Source organism: Elephas maximus, chromosome 2 (genome assembly GCF_024166365.1).
Source record: "Elephas maximus indicus isolate mEleMax1 chromosome 2, mEleMax1 primary haplotype, whole genome shotgun sequence".
In the NCBI taxonomy this organism is placed as follows: domain Eukaryota; kingdom Metazoa; phylum Chordata; class Mammalia; order Proboscidea; family Elephantidae; genus Elephas; species Elephas maximus.
Window position 1 is genome coordinate 121856224 of NC_064820.1, and position 13979 is coordinate 121870202.

Here is a 13979-nt window from a genome sequence, read left to right on the forward strand (position 1 = left end):
ATTTCTACATCCAACCAATCATGTACATGATATTATTTTCAAACCAACACTTAACAAAGTTAAGATTAAATACCTACTGTTTATCAGTTCTTTGTGTTCAGCAAGAGTTTTTGCAGGATCCAGCCAGTACTGTGAAAGGAAGAAAAAGATAATTTATAGAAAGAGTTGCCTTTTGTTGGCTTTTACTTTAACAATATTTGCAAAGAGCTATTTTAAATGACATTTAAATATTTAAAGAAAAACACGGAATTTATCATATATACTCACAAACATACATAAGAGCTCTATGCAGCTAGAACATTACAAGAAAAGAAAAACTGTCAATGTGCAGAGAGAAGCAAAGAGGAGAAACAGTACTTGCCGGGTTCTTGGTTGCATTATTGAACCGATTTTAAGGTCAGAAATATGAAGATGCTTATGAGTGAGCTTCTTAGTACTTTTGGTGGGAAAATGACGACAGCAAGGAATGCCCCTCCAAGTCACTTTCCGAAGCTCCATCACAACCCCCCACACAGAGACATGTCCCCTCATCGTCTTCACCTTCACACCTCCCCACTACCTGACCCATCATCCACTGCAGGTAATGCTGCTAGCTGTTAGAAGAGAGCAATCAAATTAAATCAAACCCTCGCGAAGGGTGCAGAAGAGGCTGCTCAGCTCAGTGGCTGAGGGCCTGCTCCATATGGCCCATCTGGACTTGGTCCTGGCCCTCCCCTCGTCATTACTGAGTAACTTGGGGCACGTTACTGAACATCTCTGAGCCTTCCTCATACTGTTGCTGTAAAGATTCAATCTGTTAATTCACGTAAAGCCTTCAGGACAGTGTCTAGCTCATACTAAGCACGCAGTGCATGTTACCTACGATCATCAACAAGGTGTGAGGGTCAATCATCTCAATAACAGCCTTTGGTCCACTGATGGTGTTGCTTATCCATTCAAATTCATCTTTAAATGAATAGAATTTCAAGCAGTAGTGGGAGAATTTTGGCCCTGGGGAGAGGCCTTCCTTTAAATCTCACCTTTGTGAAGTAAAATCCCTGAGAGAAAGAAAAAAACAAGCCTTCAGCCTCCTCTCTCCATTTGTGGCGAGAGCAAGGGAGAAGCCAGTGAAGCAGAAAACGGGTATCCAGAGTTACCACAGAAACACGCAGTCAAAGGAACTGAGGGGGCCCCTGGAGGCGAAGGGAGGCCAGAGCTGGAACCTCTGCCCCACTGTCTTGACCAACTGTTGGGGACCCCAAGAGCCAACCTAACCGGTTTTCATTTCCCATGTTCCTGAATGAAGAAGGGGCTATTCCCACAGCAGAGTGTTAGGAACTGGCCCACCTTGAGCCACCTCATTCCCAGCACTCTTGTATTTGCCCTGTGAAGACATTCACACCTCCCCTGAAACCCCTGGGGGGCGAGGCCCTGCCTAAGAGGACTGGTTACCTGGCACCCTGACTTAGGAATCAAGGGCTCACAAGAGGAGTCCAAGAGAATCTTTTTGCCAGTTCCCTTTCCCTTCTCCTCAATTGAGACAGAAAGGCCTTCTCTGCTATATAATGATTATAAGCAGTAATTATAATGTTTTATACAATCCCCTTACCTTTTATTCCTAATTACATATAATAGCAATTATTCACACTAAATCTGTGTCATATTCGTTTCAGTGTAAGACTTAATTACATTACTAAACTCTAGTCATGTATACATAATTTTCATTGTTTACCATTCAAATAACAGGTTCAATTTTTCAACTGTTTTAAAAAAAGTAAAGTAACCAACATATGTAAGTGCAGCAACTTATAATACAAACAATGTTCATTATTCTGGTCCTTATCATATCTCATTTTTTAAAGGCCTAGAATCATTCACTTTTAAAATGGAAAGCGCTTTTAGAACAAAGGTTGTAATCAATAAGATGCTTTTGGAGCCCACAGTGACTAAAGATACGGCTTCAGTGTTAAAATGGTGTTTCATAAGGAACTTCTGATTCATCAAGTAGAATAAAATCTATCAAAAGGTTAAGCTGTGTGTTGGACACAGAGCAGACCTCTGTGTAGATAAGGCTATAGATTTTTCCCATGAGATGGAAACATTAGGTGGGTGGTGTCCTTAACGTTAAGTAAAAAGTTTTGACTACCCCTGGATATTTCAAAGATGAGAAAATCAAGGGAAACAAATACAAATATCCGTGAAAACTTGTATGAGCTTTCCACTGCTGCTGCAACAAATTACCACAAACTTAGAGGCTTAAAACAACACTCATGTATTATCTCACTGTTCTGTAGGTAAGAAGTCTAGGTTGGCTGGGCTTGTTTCTCTGCTCCAGATTCACAAAGCCAAAACCAGGGGACATTGGGTTCAGTGGTAGAGCTTTTACCTTCCATGAGAGAGACCCAAGTTCGATGCCTAACCAATGTAGTACCTCATGTGCAGCTACCAGCTGTGAGTGGAGGTTGTGTATAACTGTGACATTAAACAGGTTTTAAAGGAGCTTCCAGACTAGGAAGAAAGGCCTGGCAATCTACTTTCGAAAATCAGTCAGTGAAAACCCTGTGGATCACAAAACCGATTATGGGAATGGCACAGGCAGGGCAGTGTTTTGTTCCATTGTGTACGGGGCTACAGTGAGTCGGGGACTGATTCGATGGCACCTAAGAACAACAGACACAGTAGGTCCTCCATCTCAGTCTCAGCCCTCTCCCACAAGTTCTCTTTAGAAAGCAGAGCTCTGTTTGTGCCATCTGAATAGCCCCAATCTCCTTATCAGGCCTCAAGAACCCCAGGACCTGCACTCTCCAATCTCCTCTCCTCTCCTCACTTCCACATGCCCTGTCTCCAGCTCACCTGCTGCTCCCCTCCATTCCCTCAGCCTGGCATCCTGCCTTTCCCAGAACTGCCCCTCAAACCTCCAACCATCTGCCCAGCCTCCACCAAAATGCCACCCCCACCACACATCCAGTCTCAAGTTCTCTTCCCCCATATCTCAACTCCAACAGGACTACGTTTCTACTCTTCTCACGGTTTCTATCACCAAGTTCTCTACCAACTCTCAAAAGCAGTATGTTTGAGTTATGCTCTGCAACAGCAGTTTTTCTGTGCCTTATTTAATCCTCACAGCAACCTTACGAGATAAAAAAAAAGAGAGATAGCTATTATTATTTCCATTTATAAATGGCAAAACAGTGATACTAAGTTCTGACGTCCCCCGCCTCAGGACACATGGCTAATAAGGGAACAGACTGGATTAGTTATTTGTGTAGATGCCTCACCTTCCTCACTAGATTATAAATACCTTGGGACAGGTGTGGCCCCCAGCCTCTGGCTCAGTGCCTTACAGCTGAGGGCTCCATAGTGCTTGTGATAGGAAAGGGGGAAAAGAAGGAGCCTCTGCTCTTACTACTTTCAGCCTAACTTTGTCTTGAGCCAAGTAACAGAAGTTGAAAGAGAGCTTCTTAGTTTCACCTCCTAACATTTTTACCCCAAGAAAACAAATTTTATAAACAGATTCTTCAATCCTATTCATTTTCTGTCTCCAGAATGTTCTTCAGTCATTAAAAACGTAAGGTAAAGGAAATAGGAAGGAAACCTTCAACTAAATGCAATAAGAAAGACTAACCTACCCCCAAATTTCACATTAACGATAATCTGTGCAAATTTAAAATAAACCTCTTTCCTTGAAAGTTATCAAATTTGTGAGGGAAAAAAATATAATGAAGGTTCTGACATGAGTTAGAAATTACAATTTTTTTTTTTTTTTGCAGCAAGAAAAAGAATCAAGACTCAGTCAAGGACTATTCAATCAACTCACTGCACATTAGATATGCTAAGCATCAATCCAGGGCTTGCCTCACACAAATCTCATTTGATAAAAATGGAAACCAGGGGTTATAGAGGTCAGACAATGATAAATGTCCCAGAGCATAAATAATAAACATGAGCCACCAGGTTTCATAAGCTAACATCTTAAAATGTAAAACCCACTTATGTTCACCAAGGGAAAGAAATGACCTTGGGATCAAAGCAGCTATAGTCTGACAGTAATTGTCACGACTCATTATCAACAAACAATCAAACATAGCACATGACTGATCCCAATGAAACATACCAGACTGCTATGCAAAAGCAGAGAGAACAAAGGGCACGAGGTTTTACCAATAAACATGAGATCCAGTGTCCAGAATACTGGTCATGGGTGTCAATATTCTGGATGTAAGCTCTAAGACTGGGATATCCTTCACGTACTCATTTAACATTTATGGAATACCCACTACACTTGTTCTTTATACATCACATCAGACCCTACCTGAGGAGTATGAGAACGCAAAATGAATGAGACCTGCCCTAACCTTGAGGCACTCACGGTGAGCAGGAGACATACAGGCATATAATTACAATACAATGTGGTCTGTGAGAGAATATCTATAAGATGAATATGTACAAGATAATAAAATTATGTACAAAGAAAATTAACTCTGTAGGGTAAGTCTAAATAGGTTTCACTGTAGAGAAAACCTTTGAACTGTGCGTTGAAAAACAAGAAAAAAACTTCCTCACAACACAGAAATGATGAAGAACAGCCTTCAGTTTTTTTAAAAAGTCTGCAAGCTCAACTGCTTTTAAACAAATGGATTCATTTTTTTTTTTAATTTTTATTGAGATTCAAGTGAACGTTTACCAATCAAGTCAGCCTGTCACATATAAGTTTATATACACCTCACTCCATACTCCCACTTTCTCTCCCCCTAATGAGTCAGCCCTGCCAGTCTCTCCTTTCGTGACAATTTTGCCAGCTTCCAACCCTCTCTACCCTCCTATCCCCCCTCCAGACGGGAGATGCCAACACAGTCTCATGTGTCCACCTGATACAAATAGCTCACTCTTCATCAGCATCTCTCTCCTACCCACCGTCCAGTCCCATCCATGTCTGATGAGTTGTCTTGGGGTATGGTTCCTGTCCTGGGCCAACAGAAGGTTTGGGAACCATGACCGCCGGGATTCCTCTAGTCTCAGACCATTAAGTATGGTCTTTTTGTGAGAATTGATCCCACTGATCTCCTGTTCCCTCAGGGGTTCTCGGTTGTGCTCCCTGTCAGGGCAGTTATCAGTTGTGGCCGGGCACCAACTAGTTCTTCTGGTCTCAGGATGATGTAAGTCTCTGGTTCATGTTGCCCTTTCTGCCTCTTGGGCTCATACTTATCGTGTGACCTTGGTGTTCTTCATTCTCCTTTGATCCAGGTGGGTTGAGACCAACTGATGCATCTTAGATGGCCACTTGTTAGCATTTAAGACCCCAGATGCCACATTTCAAAGTGGGATGCAGAATGTTTTCATAATAGAATTATTTTGCCAATAGACTTAGAAGTCCCCTTAAACCATGGTCCCCAAACCCCCGCCCTTGCTCCGCTGACCTTCGAGGCATTCAGTTTATCCTGGAAACTTCTTTGCTTTTGGTCCAGTCCAGTTGAGCTGACCTTCCATGCATTGAGTATTGTCCTTCCCTTCACCTAAAGTAGTTCTTATCTACTAACTAATCAGTAAAAAACCCTCTCCCATCCTTCTCCCTCTCCCTCCCCGTAACCACAAAAGTATGTGTTCTTCACAGTTTATACTATTTCTCAAGATCTTATAATCATGGTCTTATACAATATTTGTCCTTTTGCCTCTGACTAATTTCGCTCAGCATAATGCCTTCCAGGTTCCTCCATGTTATGAAATGTTTCACAGATTCCTCACTGTTCTTTATCGATGCATAGTATTCCATTGTGTGAATATACCACAATTTATTTAACCATTCATCCGTTGATGGACACCTTGGTTGCTTCCAGCTTTTTGCTATTGTAAACAGTGCTGCAATAAACATGGGGGTGCATATATCTGTTTGTGTGAAGGCTCTTATTTCTCTAGGGTATATTCCAAGGAGTGGGATTTCTGGGTTGTATGGTAGTTCTATTTCTAACTGTTTAAGATAACGCCAGATACATTTCCAAAGTGGTTGTACCATTTTACATTCCCACCAGCAGTGTATAAGAGTTCCAATCTCTCCGCAGCCTCTCCAACATTTATTATTTTGTGTTTTTTGGATTAATGCCAGCCTTGTTGGAGTGAGATGGAATCTCATCGTAGTTTTAATTTGCATTTCTCTAATGGCTAATGATCGAGAGCATTTTCTCATGTATCTGTTAGCTGCCTGAATATCTTCTTTAGTGAAGTGCGTGTTCATATCCTTTGCCCACTTCTTGATTGGGTTGTTTGTCTTTTTGTGGTTGAGTTTTGACAGAATCATATAGATTTTAGAGATCAGGCACTGGTCAGAGATGTCATAGCTGAAAATTCTTTCCCAGTCTCTAGGCGGTCTTTTTACTCTTTTGGTGAAGTCTTTAGATGAGCAAAGGTGTTTGATTTTTAGGAGCTCCCAGTTATCTGGTTTCTCTTCATCATTTTTGGTAATGTTTTGTATTCTGTTTATACCTTGTATTAGGGCTTCTAAAGTTGTCCCTATTTTTTCTTCCATGATCTTTATCGTTTTAGTCTTTATGTTTAGGTCTTTGATCCACTTGGAGTTAGTTTTTGTGCATGGTGTGAGGTATGGGTCCTGTTTCATTTTTTTGCAAATGGATATCCAGTTATGCCAGCACATTTGTTAAAAAGACTATCTTTTCCCCAATTAACTGACACTGGGCCTTTGTCAAATATCAGCTGCTCATACGTGGATGGATTTATATCTGGGTTCTCAATTCTGTTCCATTGGTCTATGTGCCTGTTGTTGTACCAGTACCAGGCTGTTTTGACTACTGTGGCTGTATAATAGGTTCTAAAATCAGGTAGAGTGAGGCCTCCCACTTTCTTCTTCTTTTTCAGTAATGCTTTACTTAATGGATTCATTTTTAAGTGACATAGAATGGAATGCTACAAGTCCTTTAGAGTTGAGGACTATAATGAAGTCAATCCTGTCCAATATCTAACATATACTAGGCTAAGAAATAAATATTCATGAAGGACCACTGGAAAGGGAAGTAGTCCGTTCAGTCTTCTCGTCTGCCTTCCGTAGAGAGAAAGGAGCAGAGAGGAGTGCACCAGTCAGTTTGTACTGGTCACCACAGTGTGGACTTTTCAAAATTGCACTTTGGTGTGAAGCCATCCTGCCTACCACGAAGGACATGAGAAGAAGCAGCTCTATCTCTCTCATTCATGAATGTTCACTTTCCAGGAAAATCTTGATGATAACATCTCCCTGTGATAACACTTGCTCAGGAGAAATTTTGTCTGGTTTGAGCATCAACAGTTGCACTTGAATTTTATAACTGGACAGGTTTTCTTTTCTCCTGGCCTACTATATAGCTTAAAGTCGCATTCTGGAGTCTTTTGTATGTTCTCAGCTTAGTTCTTTCCCTTTTTCCCTCTCTCTGCTGTTTTTTTTCTCTCTGTCCCCTCTTTCACCCATTTTAATATATATCCTGTAGTTTGTATATCCTCACAAACTGGGTTAGATTTTATTTTGTAGGAAGATAATCATAACAACCAAAACAGACCCTGCTTTCTCATCCCAATTCAGTACAACCTGCTTCCTAATACAGGAAAGTGTGAACATACTGCATCCCAGATACCCAATAACTGAGGAGTCATAAGAGCCCTCTTTGGCTCCGATCCTTTGCCAGGTATGAGGCAAGTAGGTAGAGCTCACCGCTTTGGTCTTGTCAACCTTAATAACAGCATTTATGTAACTCAGAGTGAAATGGCAGACAGGCAGAAGTTCATTCTTATTCTCTGTCAGTCTTGGCGAAACGCTGTAGGCTTCTTTCATCCACCTTGGCTGATAATGTCTCAATTTCATCAATTTCCTAGGTAACAGTCTCAGAATTAGATTTCAAAACTCTAACACCATCTAGTAAATCAATATCCTAACCTTCATAAGATATATATTAAATTTGAGGTTCATCCTTTCACCTGACATCTGTTCTTTTGGAGTCTCATATGGCTCTAATTGTACAATAAACATTAAAAAGAATTAAAGGAACAACAACAACATGAAGTAAATAAAAGGTGTGCTGCATCGTATTTCACACTGGTTGTAATGCTGATTCTCCTCTGGCAAATTTAAGAATACTTCATTGATATTTAATAATGTTTCCTGTAAGCCAAAGAAAATGCCTTAAATGCACACATAGTTTCCAACAAAACGACCTCTTGATCTAAGGGAGTATAAAGAGAGCTAACCACCTAAAACAGATGCTGGGGCATGAAGATCTCACAAAATGATTCTATGGGTCATTCTTCAGGTTCCAGGGCTCAACATAAGTTTCACATATGTTCCAAGAATCCAGGACTGAGGTGATAACAATTTGTGCTTTTCCCAATGTCTCTGTATACAGATTTCAGGCTCTCTAAACAACACGAAAGCATGTGACCTTAATTTGCTCCTTGGTGTGAATCACAGAAGCTTTAGGACCCCAGGTAAAACCACTGTAACAGAGCTACCTTGCAGTCGTGACAAAAAAAAGGACTTGTCATTGGAGTGATCAACGGTGGGGGAGGAAGAATCATAACTGGGTCTGATTTTCCAGCAAAAGTGGATTTCAGTGAATCTCTCTTGGTCCATCTGGCACCTCATGAAGTGTCACTGGCCCAGTGCATAGTCTTAGTTTTCACCCATGGATCCTGGCACAACTCTAAGGGATATAGGAGTAGTAGTAATAACTACACTTATTAAGTTCTTAAAATGTGCTAGGTACTGTTGTAAACACTTTACATTTATTTGCTCATTTAATCCTCTTAATAACCTTATGAAGAAGGAACTATTATGATTCCCATTTTACAAAGCAGGAAACTGAGACACTGAGTAAACAACTTGCCCGTAAGTGCTGAACAGCCAATCCAAGAAACGGAAGCCCTTAAGTCTTTTGCCCAAGCCATGTCACTCTCTAGAATACTATCTGAATAGTAATGCATAACCACAGTTTTGATTTTCTTATTCTCAACTACCAACTCTTCTTTTTCCAGGTCACTCCCTCTCATATCCTCCTGACTCTACAAGGACACACAATTCAGTGATCTTACCACCTTTCACAGCCCCTCACCACCCCCTAACCATGTCCTCACTTCCCTAATTATCCATTACAATCACTCACTTGAAATCATTCTCAATTCCCTGTCCCTGTTCCCGCTGTAATATCCACTGAGGGGAGGGAGGAAAGGCAGAGAACTACCCCTGGCTAACCCCAACTCTCTGCCTATACTCCATGCAGCATCTGAGAGGCTGAATATGACTCAAGAAACAAAATACACAACAGTATGTGGGCTCACTTTAAATTCATTATCAATGGCCCAAGGGGTGCCTTGGTACTACCCAGCAATCCTACTACATTTCTCTCTCTCACTTGCCCAGATAACTCCTTCATACTTTCTTCTCTGTCCTCAAACCTCCAATGTTTCCTCCCATTTCTCTACTCTCAGTTGATAGCCTTGCTTCTTATGTCACTGAGGAAACATGCAGCCAGAAGAGAACATGAATGTGTTCTCACTACATATACCAACCTGCCTGCACCTGTACTTGTATCTTTTGTTTTCTCTCCTCTTACTGTGATGAACTGTCCACTCTCCTAACTAAGGACAACCCCTTCACACAAGCCCACCCCTTCTAATCTGTTCAGGAACATGATTTCAGCAACTATCCACACTCTTTGCAACACCATCAGTGTTTTCCTTTCTACAGAACCATTCCTATCAGAATATATGCTCTGATGGTTAAGGTTGTATGTCAACTTGGCTGGGCCATGATTCTCAGTGGTTTAGCAGTTATGATATAGTTTTGCAGTTATATAATGATGTAATCAGCTCCATGATAAGATCTGCTATGAGCAGTCAATCAGATAAAAAGTTGTTTCTTGGAGGGTGTGGCCTGCCTCTGGTGTATAAATGGATGTTCCTGCCAGGCTCTCACACTCTGGATCCTGCATCCAGCTCATCATCATCTGACCTGTGGTTCTTGGGCCTTGAGCTAGCAGCTTCTCTGATGATCTTGGGATTCGTCAGCCTCCACAGCCTATGATCCAGTGGCTTGCTGCCTGACTTTCTGATCTTGAGTTTGTCAGCACCTAAAGCTATGTGAGTCAGGAAAAACCTCCAGACTGATCTGAAAATCCTCCAGCAAGTCCTGACCCATGGACTTGGGACTTGCCAATCTCTATAACCACGTGAGCCACTTCCTTGAGACAAATCTCTCTCTCTCTCTCCCTCTCTGTTCATGTATGTATACACACACACATACACTCACACACACCCACTTCACTGGTTTTGCTTAACTAGAGAACCTAGCCTAAGACACATGCCTTAATTTCTCCAATTTAAAAAAAACAGAAACTTCTTTGACCCCATATCTGTTATCTTCTCTTCTGCACTTTAAAATATCTTTAAAAAAAAAGAAAACAAAAAAAACTTCTCTTGTTTTCTGTCTCATCTCATCCTTCTTGAGCCACTTTAGTGCCTACTGCAATGACCTCCATGCTACTAAATGTAAGGATAGATGCTCAGTCTTCACCCACTTCCTTGAAATACATTTAGTCTCTTGATTTCCAGGAAACCACTCCCTCTTGCTTCTCCTCCTACCTGATTCATTACCTTTTCACAACCTACTTTGCTAGTTCCTCATTATCTCCCTAACTAGCAAAGGCTGGATTTTTCTAGGTTCACAGCTGACACTTAAAACTCATGGTTTTTACTGTCATCTATACATAAGCAAAGTCCCTGGGTGGCACAAATGGTTTATGTTCGACTACTAGCCAAAAGGCTGGTGGTTTAAACTCACCCAGCAGTGCCATGGGGGGATGGCCTGGCAATCTGCTTCCATACACGCTACGGTCAAAAAAATCCTATGGAGCAGTTCTACATTGTAACACCTGGAGTTGCCATGAGTCAGAGATGGCAAGTATTTTTTTTAATACACTGACAACTACCAAATTTATAGTCAGACCAGAATTCTTCCTTAAATCCAACTGCCAACTTGACATCGCCACTTGAATACCTATTAGAATCTCAAAATCTACAGGTCCAAAAGTGAAATGATGATTCCACTCCCTTCTAAAAACCACTGTCTTCCTGCAGTCTTCTTCATCTTAGTAAATGACTCACTACTCTTCCATTGACTCAGGTCGAAACTTCTTTATCTGATACCTCTTCTCCTATCCATCTGTAAAAGCTGTTGGCCCTATGTTCAAAATGTAAACAGAACCTGACAAGTTCTCACCACTCCCATCACTACCACCCAGGTCCAAGCAGCTATCACCTCTTATCTGGATTACGGAAACAGCTCCATTGATGGTATCCCTGCTTCTGCTCTTGTAGTTACAGGAATTCTTTTAAAACATAGGTCAGATCCGTTTATTCTTCCGTTCAATGTTTTCCAGTGGCTTCTCCTCTTACCCAGAGTAAAACCCAAAGTCCTGACAATGTCCGTCACACTCCACTGTGTGTTTTTGGGATGAGGCAGAAGGAAGACCTTATGGAGAGAGTTAGTGGAAGCCTGAGGGCCCTCAAGGAGGGGGTCAGAGAAGGCCTAACGGAAAGCAAAGAAAAAACTATTGGAATGAGTAACAAAGGGGACCTTATTATATGGTGGAAGAAAGTTTAGCAACACTGTTGCCTGCAGCAACATGGAAAACAAAACAAAAAAAATGTACCTAATGAACTGGATGATCCAGATAGGGAGATTTCCAGGCAGACTGTTGAAAGTGCCGATTGGCTTCATTTTGCTGCCTATAATAAAACTCAAGAGGAGTGACATAAACTAAAGAAAGAACTGTCACATATAAAGAAAGCCAGGATTAACCAGATTTGAGAATAAAACTTTCTCATTCCAAGCTTCGTCAGAAGGCAAACAGTACAGAGTGCTATCAGGAAAACACGGTATAAAGACGAAGCCAAGAGTGTAACTATAAAACCCTTTATTAAATCCTCAGAAAGACTGAATGTGATACCTCATAGACCCTTTCAAACTAACAAAATGTCCTCTAAGAATCTTAAGGTAAGATTCTCAGAGTATCTTATCTTCAAGATATTGGACTTATTTCAACAAGATTTCTGGGTGTTGCCTTTGTCTAATAGAGTTGATTATAAATGGATTCATAAGAAGTCCACAAATTTTTTTTTTTTTTTTTTAAATTATACGAGCTTTGACTGAAGGGACGGAGATAGTACAAACTGAAAAGAAGATTTTGGACCCCAAATTTCATCAGGCAAAAAGCAGGCTGAGAACACTATTCAACAGCAAACAAACACACACAACACTTTATGGAAAAAAAAAAAAAAGGAATGAAAATTCAGAGAACAGAAATAAGAGCCCAGAGCATGGAGCCTAAGAGTCACGGTGAACAATTCCCAAGAAATAAAACAAGCCCTAAACCAACCCCTAACCAAAGAAATGGCAACATACACCCTGCTAGATTTCAGAACTGATATGGCCTACAGGGTCGCTAGAAACCCTAGTGGTTTAGTGGCTAAGTGCTACAGCTGCTAACTAAAAGATCAGCAGTTTGAATCCACCAGGTGCTCCTTAGAAACTCTATGGGGAAGTTCTAACCTGCCCTATAGGGTCACTATGAGTCAGAATCGACTTGACAACAACAGGTGTTTGTTTTTTTTTTTTTTTAGGGTCGCTATGAGTTGGAATCAGCTCGATGGCAACAGGTTTGGTTTGGGTTTGGTTAGTGACTGCTGTGAGCCTCCAGTTTTCCCCTTCTTTTAAATGTAAGTGTCTATACCAGTTACCCTACGCATATACCACCACTAATACGGGGAAAGGGGCAGTAATCTTTCTTATTGCCTCAGTGCCTTAATTCACAGGCCTTCAGCTCAAGAGGAATTGAGAAAGATATAGTAGTCTGCTTCCATTAAGATTTACAGCCTTGGAAACCCTAGGGGGCAGTTCTATTCTGTCCTATAGGGTTGCTGTGAGTCAAATTGACTCAGCGGCAGTGAGTTTGTCTTGGTTGGAAACCTCAAGACTTAGCTCAATGCCATAACAAATGAGAATGCAGGGAGGTCTTGGGAAGGGTGAGAGTGTATTTTACATGTGGGAGGGACATAAATAACTTTAGCCAGAGAACAGACACTCATGGTTTAAAACATGTCTGCAAATTAGTTGACACTCCTCCTATCAAATAATGTAATCTAATCTGTCCCTTTAAATAATCCCCTTTAAATGTGGGCTGGCCTTTTACTTACGGAAAATGAGAAAAATGTGACAGAAGTAACACTGTGACTTCCAAGACTTGGTCATAAAACATGATACAGCTTTTGCCTGCCTGCTGTCTCTCTGGCACTCACACGCTCTCTCTCACATACATCCAGGCTCTCTCTTGCTCTCTTTCTTTCTCAGTGGTTGTACTTGGACCCAACCACTGTGCTGTGAGGAAGCTAAGCAACAACACAGAAAAGTAAACATAGAAAGGTCAGTGTTCCATCCCCAGCCTGAGCTGAGGCCCTGTCAGAGCCACATCAACCACCAGACATGTGAATGAGACTTCAGAGGATTACAGCCCAGCCTTTGAGCCTCTCCAGCTGACACCGAGTGCAGAAATAAGCTGTCCTCATCAAACCCTGCCCAGGTAGCAGATTCATGAATGAAATTGTGTTGCCGTCATTTAAAGGCAGTCAATTTGGAGGTGGCTTGTTACACAAAAATGAATAACAGAAGCACTTCCCAATTTATCAAGATCTTTTCTGGTCATCATGCTTTCATTCAATGTACTAGCTGTTCCTCCTGTGTTATGCCATCTGTAAACTAGAAGAACATGCCTACTACATCTTCATCCCAGGTAATGGTACTGATATTGTAAGACCTAGGATATACCACCAGAAACCTCCAAGTAGCTATTAATCAAAAATCAATTCTCGGGGGACAAGATGGCGGAGTAGTCAGACGCTTCCGAAAAACCCTCTCACAACAAAGACCCGAAAAAACAAGTGAAACACATTTATGACAAGCTAGAAACCCTGAA

General features: G+C 41.3%; 1 protein-coding gene across 5 annotated transcripts in view; it reads right to left on the reverse strand.

Annotated features, from left to right (window-relative positions):
- Nucleotides 1-13979, reverse strand: part of EPB41L4A (erythrocyte membrane protein band 4.1 like 4A) — a 326052-nt gene that overhangs the window by 140641 nt on the left and 171432 nt on the right. For all 5 annotated transcript variants that reach the window (XM_049872192.1, XM_049872199.1, XM_049872182.1 and 2 more), the window contains one exon: nucleotides 78-129. In XM_049872192.1, coding sequence (XP_049728149.1) covers nucleotides 78-129 — 52 coding nt within the window. The remainder of the gene's footprint in view (nucleotides 1-77; nucleotides 130-13979) is intronic.